We start from the raw sequence: 14,980 nt of genomic DNA on the forward strand, positions 1-14,980 counted from the left end.
CGATTCATAATTCGTACACGTAAGGTGATAAAATACTCTTTAAGAATGTATAGAAAATAAATCCGTTTATTAAACTGCAGACGAATATTTCAATGTGAAGATCGCGATATGTATATCTAACTATGCTAAGTAGAAACAGAATGTGTCAAACTCGAAGAGTACGCAGCGAAAGAGTATAAAACACACATACACGCGAGTGCAGTTAACGGTAGGTATGGAGAAACATTAGTATGAATTTATTGTCTATTGGTCCTTGAAGTATTCCAGCGAGCCAACGACGTCGGGCTTCATAGTCTTCTTGCCAGGTTTCCAACCGGCCGGACAAACCTCGCCGTGCTTGTCGGTGAATTGGAATGCTTGAACCAGACGCAGAGTCTCGTCCACGGATCTGCAGTGAATATGATAAATCATTATTGCAAATATAATATGCAAGATCATTAGTATTACTAGCAATACCAAAATCGCATTAAATCCTATATTTTGAAATCCCTTATATCGCGAGGTACAAAACAAATTTTTAAACTTTAAACTTGCTACAACTTTAATAATTGAGCAAGAGCTTCACCTTCCTACGGGCAGATCGTTGATGGTGACCTGACGCAACTTCTGCTTGTCATCGATGATGAAAAGACCACGGAAGGGAATTCCCGACTCCTCGTCGAGCACGCCGTAGTCGCGGGCGATCTTGCAGCTCTTGTCCGCCAACAGAGGAATGTTCATCTCACCGAGACCGCCCTGTTTGCGCGGCGTATTTACCCACGCGAGGTGGCTGAAGTGGGAATCGGTGGACGCGGCAATCACATGGCAGCCGATGTCGGTAAACTCCTTCACTCGGTCGGAGAAAGCGATGATTTCAGTCGGGCACACGAAAGTGCTGCGGTTAAATAATTATGCAAATCGTAACCCGTGACAGTCCACTTAAATTGTCTATTTCTTACTCTGAAAGCTTTATGTTGCGCGATGTGATTTTAAAATTGTTTTTTCCTGTAAATACAAATCTCTCGAAATTCAGGTATTTCTTCGTTAAATCCATCAGCCAATTGTTAACCGTAATTGCTTCAAACTCTAATTAGCAGCGCGATTTTTAAAACGTGGAGCAGTTTTCCAGATCTCTTAGAATGTAGAACACAATATCTCTTTGTTATCGTTTCAAATGTATCAGCCAAGATTCAAGGACGTACTTTATGCAAATACTAAGCAACTACGCAACAGCACTTCTCGTACAGCGGCGACTGAGGATAGCATAACTGTCTTGTTACATCCCGTCTATGAAAGTACGATAGTAATGTGCTTACAAGTCCAACGGGTAGAAGAAGAGCACAACATATTTGCCCTTGTAGTCGGAGAGTTTAATATCCTTGAATTGTCCGTTCACAACAGCGGTGCCGGAGAAAGCGGGCGCCGGTTTCTGGAGCTCAGGTACTGGCATGGTTACCGCTGTTTTGTTGCTGCAATCAAGAATACAAAAGGAACTATTAACTGTACAATCTCAGATCTTGTGACGATGACATGCATTCATTAAAATGCGACTTACTCCTAATATTATCTAATATTATTATCCATCAAGTCGTTACGCAAAATCTGCCTCCCCGCGATAAACGTATAAATTCAAACGCTGCCATTGTAAAGCTTTTTTTATTGCCGCATTAACAGAATTCGAATAACATTCTTGCAACTTGTCTCTGCCAAGAAACGACCCTGAACATTCGCAAGTTCGCGCGATAAAATCTTTCTGGAAATATCAAATAGCGAAAATATCGCGTTTCGATGGAGAACGCACTTAAGATTAAATAATTCGTAAAAGTAAGTAATCAACAGCGTTAAAGTCAGCACTCAGCACGAGTGGATTCGCGCGATAAGGTTTCCAGCACCGTCACTAGCTAAACGTTTGGTCAACGATAAGTTGTGTAAAGATCCCCGCGTGTTTCGTGTATCGACATAACTTGTCACGAATTCACATGGCGCACGCATGCCATTATTATTTCCGTTGACGACCAATAAATACGAAATGTCAATCGCGACAACGGGACAGATGAAACACGATAAAGAAATAACGCGACCCGTAGGAATTCGATGACGCGGAAACGCGGGAATCAATTATGATTAAACATACCGAATTTATATTTGTCGGAATAATATTAATTATTAAATATTACTTACTCGGAAACCGCGAGTAAATAAATATTTAAATGAGCCGTCGGTCTAAGAAAAAGCCATCCGCGAATTTTATGAATAGTCAACTCGTTTATTTGAATGCCTCCCATGTCAATTTATTATAAATCGGTAATATATATATATCTCTCTCTGACGCACGCTAGGCACCGAATTAAAATTTACATAGAGCTTTCCGCATTCTGCATAAATTAACATTGAAGATTTACTCGGTAGTTCTTGAACTTTCGACAATGCAAGAGGGACGCTTTACGGGAAAAAAGATTCAGTATTTCCCCAGGACCAAATGGGACGAACACCGAGGGATCGATTGAACCGGGACACCAGGTGGGAGCCTTCGGGTCGAGGCAGGCATACGCAAGAAGCCGAGATTTCGTGTGAATAAGGAGAGGAAAATAAAGAGGAACGTATGGTATAAAGGAAAAGAACCGTCGCTTGGTATAATATAAAGCGACTTCGCGCAGAAGTGCGGAAAAGGACATTTCAACCAATCGCACGGACGACCTCGCGTTGTATAGCGAAACTTTTCTTTGTTGCACGACTCCATTCCGAGCTCGCTAATTCCAGTAATAATGGGCACTCAGCGATAACCGCAGCCTTGCATTCTTTCTATCTTAAAGAGAGAGAAATCGTTAAGGGCTAGTTTTACGGAATTTAATGTTTACTCTTTGTATCCGTAATAATGTTAACATCGAATCTGGATCCTAATTGACATTCAAGATTAGGAGGCAATTTGTTTTTTTTCTCATATACCTCGACGAATTGTCAAATATTACAAAATACATTACGTAGACAATGTGAGGATTGTATTGTATATTGCATGCGATTAATATAATAAATTAATAAATAACATGTAATTAATCATATTATGGTACTCAATTCATTGTAGTATATAGCACTCTCAGTGTTGTTCGTGTTTCCATTAGAACCTCGTTGGATTGAAACGTGATCGAAACGTGAAAGTCTCACTTAACGGAATTTAATGTTTACTCTTGTAACGTTACATCGAATCATAACAGTGTCGAACAACGTGGACCTTGACATTCAAAATTAGGAGGCAAATTTTCTTGTTTACATGCACTGAAGAATTACCAAATATAAAATATATTATGTAGACAATATATATGTAATTGTGCAATCTATTGGCATGGTATACGATTAATATAATAACTTGATACATAATACAACGTAATTAATTATATCTGATTTGTTGCCTTTCACACGTTCATACAACATTATTCATGTTTCTCGTTAGCGAACCGCCGTTAAATTTCAACATTCGTTTCTGACGACGACGTATTCTCGAAGGAATTTTCATGAGAAACAATACGACTAATCTGTTCGGTAATTTGCTCGACGTAATTAGCCGACGGTGATTACCGCGCATAAATCCATACGCGATGCGTGCGCCGGCAAAGGCATCGCTCTGCATACCGAATTGCGTTAATTCGCGCAACGACAGAATAACTCGGAATCGGTCTAACAAAAAAAAAGATCTGTCACGAATTCGATATCGTCGTTTCCTTTTTCCTTGCTATCACGCGAACACGAACGTTTCCAAGAAAGACGAAAAAGCCGCAGAAAAATGTTTCCAATCGTCGAAAGAGATAAAAGAAAAAAATACGTTCCAAAGATTTATAAAACGCCAACAAAGTTTTTTAAGTTGAGTCAGATTAAATAAAATTTTTATGTTGAACAAAAATACACGCAAGACTACATTTTCGGTCTTTCGTTCTCGAAATTAAGAGCAGAATTGACGGTGAGAACGCAAATTCACACATTTTTCCCCGACGGCGCACTAAATTCTCGGCCGACGGGATCCTTAGGCTGTCGCTCCGATATTCACTGTCAGTCACTGAAAATCTACAATGTGCGCGACGTAAGTAAACTATATATAGATTTCGAGTACCGCCACGGTGAATATCGGAACACAAACACAGCCTTATTCGCGAGAATAATTATTTCCTCGAAATTATTTGCGTTTCTGTTCCGACGGAACGCGTATGATTCTCCGCAAACTCGTTTCGTTCCGTAATACGCGACTCGCCGGATAGCGACGGTGCCGACGGCCGAATAGTTGTGATCTGATGATCTGAATCCTCTCCAACTCCAACTCTATCTCTCTCTCTCTCTCTCTCTCTCTCTCTCGCTCTCTCGGCTGACCTCCGGTCTTGCGAAATAGAGCGCAATCACGCGAAATGGAATCGCGAAACGGTGTTACGCGCCGGAACTGCCGAATTTACGTGATTCGTTTTCGTGGCCCGCCCGGTGGTGCCTCGATCACAATAACGCGAGCGATTTCGTCGTCCGATAAACCGCCGGGTTTCGACCGTCGGCGTCGGACGGGGAATGATAGGCCGCCACATTTAGAGCGATCGTCTCCCGGCGTCATTCGCGTCGTCCGTTTGCTCCGGTTCGCTCGCAAATGTCTCGATTTCACGGGAAATTATATGACGCACGGCGAACGAGCGATGCGGAAAAATTCGGTGACGACGATGGTTACCTTGAGTAGCTTCCTCGAAGAAGACTGCGATCTCCGAAAGACGTAAGTAACGGTGACGAGAAAGGAACAGGAACTCGCCGGTCGACCGGTCTCTGAGAACGTGAGAACCTTTTGGTATCGACCGCTGCATATATATACACGCCGAGAGCCGAGCGGCGTCGGGGATCGTCGCGACATCTGGCAGTCGGCCGTTCTACCGCGTGAACTTAGGAACCAAATAGGAACAAAAGATCCGAGGTTCCGTCTTGCGCTTTGTGCACTCGCGCGTTTCGCCTCTCTTTCTCGCCGCGCCGGACGCCGAGTGCGTCCATCTCTTTTCGGGTGCGAAGAAAGAACTGCTAGGGAGTGCGAGCAAAACAAAAACCTTCGGGCTTTGCTCTAATTAGATATTAGATTATATAAGGAGGTTCGATGGCTCTATCGGAGGGAGTAGTGGGACGCTGTTCTGGAAACAGCGCACTAGCGTTTGTTGAAGTAGTGGGAATGAAAAATTCTTAAAAAATTCACCTAATTCTATTTTGCATTCCAGAACAACATATTAAAATTTTATGAAACTCTGCATTTTGTTTTATAGCCATCGAACCTCCTTGAGAAAAGAAGAGGGAAGTTTGTGAAAAGTGGAAAAGTTCAGACACAGGAAACAGGATGAGCTCTGTTATTTCGAGGACAATGGAAATCGATTGAGAAATCCCCAGGTTAATATTCCTTCGGTTGACGTATGAAACGCGAGAACGGCTGGTGTCCCCCGCGGGTCTCGCGAGTCGCGGGAGAGAGCTGGGGGGAACGAGCCTCCTGAAGTTAGCCGCACTGATATTTACCTACCGGGCGGATAACAGCGGATGCAGTGACGTCGGTGACGCGCCGGTGACGGGTGACAAATTTGTTCGAGTATCTTGCAACGTTTGCTCCGAATTTACGTCGCGGCCGGATTCCATCAGATTGCATTTTGGTTCACGTGCTCTGGCGTATTTACGTTTTACATCGTTTGAAGAAAATTACGTTTGTCGTACAGTTAACGACAGCTAACCTCTCGGCGCACGCTATCGTTGTCGGAAAGTTATCGCTTAAAGGTAAGTTCTCTCGTCGCTATTGTTTCCTCATCGTTTAATTTGCCTTGAGAAGTTGAGTAAGACGTTCTCAAAAAAAAAAATAATAATGTTCGAAAATGTCGAAATGACGAAATGTCCTTTCTTTCCTTTATTTTCTCTTTACACAAATGTCTATAGCGCGCTATAACCACTTTGCACAAGAAAATAATATAGTGAAGAAAACGTAATATATATAATAGGGTGAAGATAATAAATATGTGAAGACTGAAGAGAAACGTAATAATAAAGTACTAGAGTGAAGATAATAAATAGCGAAGAGAAGACAGAGTCGGGGATGAAAAATCGCCGTCTCGTAAACCATAATGTGTCGTACGTGCTAATTATATTTCTGCGTTATTTGCTTTTTAATAACAACAATCTGTATAAATAATACATCTTTTGCGTTTATGCCGCGACATCGAAATGAACGATGCTATAGCGAACGTGTTTCTACGCGCGATTCCGCGGCGTCGCGTCGCGTCGCCGCCGCGGATCCCGGGCGGGATACACACGATTCCGATATATAAATAACACGCCAATTACATCTGCGCGTGTGCGTTATACCTCTTATCTGTAAGAATGCATAATATACTTTTTGGCACTTACTAATAATTAATCGAGACCACGGGAGGAAAATGGGGGGGGGGGTGAAAGGGAGGGGGATTTCTTTATTGAACGTTAGATCGCGTTAGGCTCGATTTCGAGAAATTCCTCGCACAATCCCATCCTTTTTCTTTTTCTCTCGCTTTTCTCTCCTCCGTTTTCCCCGAACTCCACCTTAAGGTATCGTTTTATTCGAAGCGAATCTTATATGTAGGAGAGCCGATCTCTTTTTCTCGCCAGAGAATGTCCGGGATAGTTCAGTACGTGGTGGTGCGGGGAGATCTTACGAGGACGATGGGGTGGCCGTTGGGCGCCGTGGTCGCCCAAGCGTGTCACGCGTGCACCGCCGTTGTCCATCTCTTTTACAACGACGCCCACACGCAGGCCTACCTCGCCGATTTAGACAACATGCACAAGGTGGTCCTCGAGGTGAGTGTTGACTTTCGCGGAAGGGAGCTCGCTTGACCCTCGAGGAAGCCTAATCCGCGAGAGGATCGTCCGCTCGACGAGCGGTTGCATGCGCAGGGAGAATTAACCTTTCAAATCGTTATCTATTTTGTCCCGTGTAAAATATTTTCGGTCGTTGGTAAGAATGCCTAGTCGAAAAGCGGCGAAGAATAAATCACGAGTAATGAATAAATGTAGGCCGCCGATGAAGCCGATCTGCGGAAGCTGTGCGCGAAATTGACGGAGGACGACATTCGGCACAAACTGTGGATAGAACAGCCCGAGAACGTCGCGACGTGCCTGGTGACGAAGCCCTACCCCAAGGACAAGGTGCAGCCGTACCTCAAGAAGTATAAATTGCTCAAAATGTGACGGGTATAAATGGTAATAAACACCCGCATTACACGACAGAGAACGGAATATCTCGAGTTATACTCTTTCCACGTTACGCTTGAATCCAAATTAATCCTCCCGCCGCATCTGGAGAAAATCCAGCCGTCTGTGGGGGGAAAAAGATCTCCGGAAAAATTTTGCGCGGCCGTGATCGAACGCGATAACCGAAAGATCCGACAGGCTCTGAGAGGGCTACTACAGATGAGATACGACTCTCCGGCGCTCGCACGAGATAAATACCAACCCCGGAAGGGGGGAATGCCATTTATATTTTACTCTATTCGTGCGGGGAGGATCAATGCGCGCCGGAGATAAGCCGCGCTCTACGCGCGTAGCCTTAGAACACACGTAGCGTCTGAACGTCGATACTGCAACGGGCAACACCTCGGCATTATTCGTTTCTCTTCTTCTATTCGTTTTTCCCTTTTTTTCCACGACCGACGTCGTATGGAAAATATCCGCGCGCGGGGGGACGGGCCACGAATAACGTTCGGGAGAGACCGAAAAAGAAAACGGCTCCGAGACGCCGCGGCGCGGTTTGATACTTCTGACATCGGGAAGATATAGCCTCGCTGATTCAATTCCGCGATATACCTCGCAGGTATCGACAACGCGCACGTGCCCTGCGTTTACGCACAGTACTAGCGTTAAAATATATATTATTCTAATCTAGACGGGACGGCGCGCCGCTAATCAACTAGTCGTATAAAAAAAAACTCCTTCCCGTCGCGCGAGTCTACGGTTGTTCTATCTTATGTGCAGGTAAAAGTACGGCGAAGCTCGTCTCTCTTCACAGGTACGAATCGGCGTCTCTCCCGCGGGATTAGCTGAAAGGCGGCCCGACCGCGCGCGCCGGGATAAAACGCAATTCTTCAGGAATTTTCCCGGATATTCTGTCTTGATATGGTCTCGCATTTTTTTGGGAAATTTTACGCGAAATGTTTGAAAGACGAAAAAAAAAGAGAATGAAAAGGTGGGGCATTCGAAACGCGCCTCAGGCCGTGACTAAGAGCTAATCCATCGGTTGCGATTTTTTCCCACTCTTCCTTCGTGTCTCGTAGCTCTCGTCTCAAATCCGCGGAGAATACGTCCTTCCACGGAGAAATATGTCGTCGCCGCGAGACTCGCGTGAAGAGCGCGATCCTCCTTCCCCATCTCTCGGCACCATCACGTTCGTCCGCGAGATGATGCGTCCTTCGCGCACTTCACTGCGATTCTTTCGGGATTATCCCTCGTCTCCGACTTTGCTCCGGAAGGTCTCCGCGGTCCTGTGACGCAGTCCCGACGTTCCTCAGCGCGAGAAAATCGTCGCCGAATCTCCATCCCGGAAGACTCCTTCCCCGTCTTCCCTCGCGCACGAAAATCGGAGAGTATCGATCGCGGATCCGTCACCGTATACTTTTTGTACGCATGTGTGTATGTGTGTGGATTAGTCGACGATACCGACGACCGTCGTCGTCGCCGATACGATCGTAGATTCGCAGTAAGCTCTAATTACTTATGTACACGCACTGCGGACGCTAGACACTGTATAAGTACACATATTTACAACACTCTCGATGGCAAGATGATTATTTTGGCGTATATATAATACGTATATATACGTATATTTGTTTTTTTTCTTTCTCGTAACGCGGTCGTAACGAGACGGAGGCGGGAACGGGAGGGTATACAGAAGTCCTTGTGAAAAAAATGCGCTATTGTCCTTGCAACATCACTGCCGCTCGTTCTCCACCTCCTCCCCATCCTCCTCCTCCTCCTCCAGCCATTGGCGCAGAATGTTGCTCCTCGGCTGCAAAAGCAAAACGGACAGTTAAGTCCACCGTTTTCTTTTATTCTCCGCGCAAGCAAGCTTGAGATCGTTTATTCCCGAATGGAAAATCGTCTCGATGCGTCCATTGGCCGCAATAAGGCAGAAGCTAGAGAAGAAGATCTAGAGCTGCACTCTAGATTTCTAGAAATCTTTCCGAGAGTCTGCCAGCTTAATTTCGAGACGTAGAGAGTCGTGTGTGGAGGAGAGAAACGAGCAAACAAGCGAGCGGGTAGTAACATACAGACAGCTGTATAAGCAATAAAATCTTGGACATTGAGCGTGAGATGTTCTCATTTAATACTTCTTTTCTTATATGCGAACTCTAGTATCTTTGGATGGTCTCCAAATTTTTTTATCGCGTTGCATTAATAAATTACAAAGGGATGGGAAAGAATTCGCGTGCTGTCTATAACTACACATACATTTAATAATTAATAAAAATTAGGAACCCGTTGATTCTGGATACATGCAACGTAGGAGTTCGTGCGAGTACGTTGATACGGCAAATGAAAATTATGCTAGGGATTTGCGTATAAAGAGACAGGCTTAGAGATTCTAGTTAATTCTACTCGCGCGGCGAATCCCGCTAGGTTTCAAACACACGTAAAGCAACGTTTTGTCCTCGGTATCATCGCAACCGATAGATATCGCATTAGGAAGCGGTGAGCGCAAATAAGATCTCGACAGCGAGACCAAGCTGTCGACGAGCATCACATTGCGTTAGTATATTATCACGGGATTCGCAATTACCGGGGACCACGTTAGTTTGGGAGAACGGGGTGAGACGAGTGATGAGGGTGGCGAGGGTGGCGGTGGTGATGGTGGTGGTGGTGGTGGTGGTGATAGTTGTCGGTGGTTATTAGTGCAGCGCACAAAAACGAGCATTATTGCTCGGCTAGGTTCCCGTTCGGGTCCGTATAGTCCTCGTACTCGTCCTCCGGCTCCTCGTAATCCGTCTCCGCGGGCTCGGGACCCTCGATCGCCGGCGTGGACGTGCTCGTGACGTCCTGCTAAGCACACACCAGAATCCAAGCATACTCCGCCACTACTACTACCCCTCTATTTCTTTTATCTCGCGTTCGATGTTAGTAGACTATTAGTGTCCGCGCTGTTGTTACAATAACCCCGCGATAACTTGCAAAGAAGCACCGTTTTTGCTCGGATAATGCGATTTTGCCGAACAATACTTGCAGAGAAGTTCTATTAACGGTCAATCGATTAATTCGAAATCCGCGAAAAACTCGTGGAGCATTCCTTCATTTTATTTCTTTATCGCGCCGCGAGATAATTGGCGTTCAATGGAACACCCGTGCGTTTCTCCCATCTTGCGAAAGCGACTCGTTAATTTTGTCGGAAGCTGCGTACTACAACTGCCATTGATAATTGATAAATTGTATCGTTATAAATCTGAGATCTTCGTAAAAATTTCGTAATATATGTGTACATTTGTCTCAATACTTCGTTAATTTACTGCGCTACGAGTACGAGTCGAGATTATACACGGGGGGGCGTAACTTTTATTCCCACAATTCCTCCTGCCCACAAACTCCGAAGCAAAATAAAGCTATCGATTACCTGCGGTGGTCTCCAGCCGCAGCCCGGTAAGGGGAGTCCGTCCGGTCCCAGCGGACACGGGGCATCCAATCCTGGAACACCTTGATCTCCCTTGTTGCCCTTGTCGCCTTTTCTGCCGCGTTTACCCGGCGGCCCCTGCGCGCACACGCGAAATGCATCATCTCTCTGGACAGCGCGAAACACCCGATGCAAAGTAACGCGACGTGCAAATAAGGCCAGGCATAATATTGTTGGATTATGCATTATAGTACTTGATCGATACGGTGCAACAATACCCCGACGAGTACAAAGAGCGAAGGTGAGCCTGTCGCGGGTCGCACGTTTAATTATAACGGATTTTTAATACTGATAATCACTACCGTGTAGGTCTTTTTTATTCCTCGGTGCCGACCGTGCCCTTTTGACTTAATTCGCTAACATTTACCGGATCGCTGAGGCACGATCTTTTCTGTCATCAAAGCTGAGAGAGAAAGAGAGAAAGAGAGAGAGAGAAAGAGAAAGAGAGAAAGAGAGAGATAAAGGCGACGGCGACAGCGCTCCCGTTGGCGCTTCGTTCCTCGAGCGTTTAATGTTAGCGTCTCTCTAACATTATTCGCGCCTCGTCGCTATACGTTTTCGCGGAACGGTGGTGGCAGCATATATATATATATATATTTCAAATTTCTATGCACGCGTAAAGTATGTTAGTCTCATGTGGAACTTGGTGGGAGTGGTGGGCGGTGTGTGAGGATATTCTCCTCGTGTTCCTACAACTAGAGCTTCCTCCGCTTCCTACTTTTCGTGACCTTGTGGCTCCGCGGAGATCCCGCAGTCTCCTCGTCGCGAACGACGACGATGACGACGTCGGCGTGGGCGGCACGGAGGAGAGAGTCCCACCGACGTGCTCGCAGCAATAGTCGTGAACGTCGTGAATAAAATATGAAGTACGAGGATGCGAAAGGACGAGAGTCGCGCGCGACGATCTTGTTTGCTCAACGGTCACGAAACTCGATACGCGCTTCCCACTCGTTCTAATTCAAAACGTCGTCCCGGAATCGAGCTAATCAAGCGAAGTCCCGAAGACGTTGCGGAGCCAACGGCGGTAATTAATTTCGCCCCCGCGCCGGCGCCGTCGGTCGTCCGACGTCTCCAACTCGATGACTTTGACAAGTAAGGTAAACTGATCGACTAATGCGAGGATCCTCCGTGTACGAGAGTATTCGCTAACTTGCCAGGACACGTGCATATAATTGTACGTCTGTTCGGAGGCGAGCGCAGCATCCGGATACAGCATTCTTTTTCGCGGTTCATCAGTTATCTCTCGGCAAATAAACCCCGTAAAGCGTACGAGCGATTTAATCACGCACGATCGCTTTCGCATCCTCGCGAGAGAAAAAGAGACAGACAGAGAGAGAGAGAGAGAGAGAGAGAGAGAGAGAGAGAGAAAAATAGAGAGAAAATGACGATATAACTCCGAGTGGATCGCGCACAATCGGCGACGCGCGGCGGAGCACGCGCGTCGAGAACGTGAATTACTCGAATTAAGTCAATACTCACAGATTCGCCTTTGGCACCTTTCTCTCCCTTCGGTCCCTGGAATTGGTGAACACGGGTCAAAAGGAATTTATTCGGTAAACGTTGGCCGTCGTTTTGCGCGCGCGAGACGCACGGTCGTTCCAGAAAAGAAGCGGTTTCCAAGGGCCTCGAAAGGGGGCTCGAGGAAGGGTGCCGCGTGTGACCGCGATAGTCGTATAACGTTATATCGATCTCAGCGGCAAGCTCTTTTCCGTTACCGTCAACCGTCTCACCTATCGAGCCGTAACGGGTGGGTATAGGGTGGCATATCGATTCGCGGCCGGAACCACGGGCACGGCATTTCGAGAGTGGATCACTTGGTTATTGCTCTTCCCTCCGACGAGAGACGTCAATAAACCGAGAATATCCGATGTCAATAAACGGCACCGATACGAGAGAGGGTGTGAGACGCAGACATGGAGAGCTCTCCGTTTTAGATTCAGTTTAACTTTCCGGGCAATTATAGAATTTTGTTAGCTGCACAGACTCACGTGCGATTATCTGCGTAAATATCACGATTAAATTTTCAAAATTGCAAACTTGAAAGCAAGATAAAAGCCAGCGAGATATTATATTAATAATTTTCCAACTTCTTTTTCCCCGATGTATTAAAACACGCTGCGCATACTGAAGGTATACGATCAATAAATATCAAGGTGCGACATTTGTCACAAAATTAATAATAAATATCACGCCGCGACATTTGCCGCAAAGGAACGAGTTACACGCGTGCTTTTAAAAGGATAACTGCTCTCTTAAATAAAAAGGAAATACTGCGCGCCGCGGTCCGAGATATAGCTGTCGTACGTCCAGATGTGAAAGGGATTATCCTCTCTCGAATACCTTCCTGTGCATTCGAGCGTACATACGAGAGAGTCGGTCCGCGTTTATACACTCCCGCATTAATGCGCATCGAGCGGTCACACGAGCACTTGCTCGAGCATCCTTCCGGACACTCCAGAGAGAAGCATGAAGGAGTTGCGCGTTTCCCCCTCCGTTTATAATTCGGCCGTAAATTTTGATCGGGCGCGACCCTCTCCAACTTGATCGTATATATATCGAAAAGGTGGCACATGAGTCTCTTTCCCAGTTCTTAAATCGGTTCAACAGCTATACTTGCCCGCGCAAATAATATCAGGCATGACCTGGTCTTCTTTTCACAAACGCCGAATATTATTATGCGCGAAAAAATATTAAACGATAAGTACGAAATCGATCGTGTTAAGTAAACGACTCCAAAAAAAATCCTCTATATAACTCTATATAACTGAACGTTGATTGAGAGTCTAATTATTGAAAAATCATCTGCGCAGATTACGATACGTGAAGGGCTTTTTCATGAGTGCAATTGAATGCGACATGCCGAAAAGAATACAAAAAAAAAAGAGTTTGCGAGAACAGATTCCGAACGAAAGAGGGAGAAAGGCGCAAGACGCTGCTCCGTTCTCTTCGAAATCGGACGGAGGAGGCAGAAAGAGGACGGCGATTTTCGATTTCTTTTTTTTCTTTTTCTTTTTTTTTCCGAGACAGTCCCCGGGGTAGATCAGGCGGAATGTGTCGTCGTTACCCCGGGCTGGTCAGACCGTGTCAGACTGTGTCGCAGTCGCGCCGGAGGACGAGCGATAATCGAAAGCCAACTGTACCTCCGCGCCGGGAATCCCGTCGGTACCCTGGGGACAAACACAGATCGACTCGTTAGCGTGTCTCTCTCTCTCTATCTCCGTTGACGACGGTGAGATGTAATCGAGTCAACGGGTTGACTCGACGCCGTTCCTCGGACATGACTCGATCTCGGTACGTGCCCGCGCGACGATCACGGGTCTCGGGAAATCGCGAGCGGTGTGAAACAGAGAGATCAAGAGGGATCGGCAATCGACGGAGAGGAACTTCGCGATTGACGATTTGATCGAATTCCAACGCGGCAAGAGAACGGCGAGGCGAGATCCGCGCGAGATTTTATTCGATGCTTATTTGTCGAGGAATTCGATTCGCCGACGCGGAAGATCGACTTTAAATGTATAAAGAGAGAAATCTATCGGCAAAATATTTATTCGGGAGCGCGCGCCTCAAATGATCCGAAACCGCGAAACCGGAAAATTATTGTTTGATGAAGATTGCCCCGGGATAATACTCGATAAATCTCGGGATATATATATATATACCCGAGAGTTCTCGATAAACACGAGTGGCAAGCGGGGTGATATCGCGCGTTCAGACGGATCAGATTCGACGGCGGATAAATACTTGATGTGAAGCGTTAGGACTTACAGGCAATCCCGGATCTCCTCTTTCTCCCTTCGTCCCTGGCTCGCCCTGCGCGCCCTGAAAGTACGAAGGAACATGACGGGCGATTTTGGGGAACTCGGCTCGCTCTCGTCGTTAAGGTAAAAGCCAATGAGGATGAAACACGCTCGCGACTTTTCTCGGCTCGGCGTCTAATTTCGGCCGATCGATCATAATATTTCGAATCGCGTGACGAGACGTGACGAGACGAGACGGAAATAGAGCGTGTCCGAGAACGAGAAAGGTATAATTTTATAGTGAAAACGGGGTCATCCCGTGGATCGCTCACCTTCATGCCGTCTAATCCTGGTGATCCCTGAAAGGTAGAGGAAACCTCGTCAGATACACGGCGTAGCCCATCGATAATATCGAGCGTGTAATTATTGTCGACAGCGACTTAAAAACTATGTCGCGCAGGGGGAGAGAGAGGGGGGGGGACTTTTTTTTATTATAATATTTAGAGATCGCCCTTTTGACACCGTCGCTGCGCCCTCGAGTGTTTCAGGATCGGTCCTCGTTTTAATTCCCGCGTGTCGCGCGTCGATCAAT

The 14,980-nt window shown here is 46.3% G+C and overlaps 3 protein-coding genes across 20 annotated transcripts in view; 1 reads left to right on the top strand and 2 right to left on the bottom strand.

The window, feature by feature from the left end:
• Positions 1-48: 48 nt before the first annotated feature.
• Prx2 (Peroxiredoxin 2) lies at positions 49-4,835 on the bottom strand. Its single transcript, XM_077402056.1, has 4 exons — positions 4,676-4,835; positions 1,296-1,448; positions 566-874; positions 49-388 (listed from the first exon to the last, which is right to left on the bottom strand). Exons 2-4 carry the CDS (start codon positions 1,427-1,429, stop codon positions 244-246), a joined length of 588 nt encoding a protein of 195 aa, XP_077258182.1. The 5' UTR covers positions 1,430-1,448; positions 4,676-4,835; the 3' UTR covers positions 49-243.
• A 303-nt stretch (positions 4,836-5,138) lies between these two features.
• Positions 5,139-7,315, top strand: LOC143895163 (putative peptidyl-tRNA hydrolase PTRHD1). Of its 3 annotated transcripts, none has more exons than XM_077402058.1 (3): positions 5,139-5,745; positions 6,581-6,795; positions 7,012-7,315. In XM_077402058.1, the coding sequence occupies exons 2-3, from the start codon at positions 6,610-6,612 to the stop codon at positions 7,183-7,185; spliced, it is 360 nt and encodes a 119-aa protein (XP_077258184.1). In that variant the 5' UTR covers positions 5,139-5,745; positions 6,581-6,609; the 3' UTR covers positions 7,186-7,315. The 3 variants fall into 3 exon arrangements, with proteins under 3 accessions (XP_077258184.1, XP_077258183.1, XP_077258185.1); XM_077402057.1 differs by having other exon boundaries at positions 5,148-5,745; positions 6,607-6,795; XM_077402059.1 differs by lacking the exon at positions 5,139-5,745 and adding an exon at positions 6,262-6,336 and having other exon boundaries at positions 6,607-6,795.
• LOC143895153 (uncharacterized) overlaps positions 6,088-14,980 on the bottom strand; it is a 185,145-nt gene continuing 176,252 nt past the window's right edge. For 9 of the 16 annotated variants that reach the window (XM_077402046.1, XM_077402044.1, XM_077402042.1 and 6 more), the window contains 7 exons: positions 14,721-14,747; positions 14,417-14,470; positions 13,792-13,818; positions 12,131-12,166; positions 10,595-10,729; positions 9,770-10,029; positions 6,088-8,998 (listed from right to left, as the gene is read on the bottom strand). In XM_077402046.1, the coding sequence (XP_077258172.1) occupies positions 9,904-10,029; positions 10,595-10,729; positions 12,131-12,166; positions 13,792-13,818; positions 14,417-14,470; positions 14,721-14,747 (405 nt within the window). In that variant the 3' untranslated portion in view covers positions 6,088-8,998; positions 9,770-9,903. Of the gene's footprint in view, positions 8,999-9,769; positions 10,030-10,594; positions 10,730-12,130; positions 12,167-13,715; positions 13,819-14,416; positions 14,471-14,720; positions 14,748-14,980 lie in introns of those variants that run through there. The other 7 variants (XM_077402033.1, XM_077402034.1, XM_077402035.1 and 4 more) reach the window with 7 other exon arrangements.

Source organism: Temnothorax americanus, unplaced genomic scaffold (assembly GCF_048541705.1).
Source record: "Temnothorax americanus isolate GAGA-0224 unplaced genomic scaffold, ASM4854170v1 Scaffold15, whole genome shotgun sequence".
Taxonomy (NCBI): domain Eukaryota; kingdom Metazoa; phylum Arthropoda; class Insecta; order Hymenoptera; family Formicidae; genus Temnothorax; species Temnothorax americanus.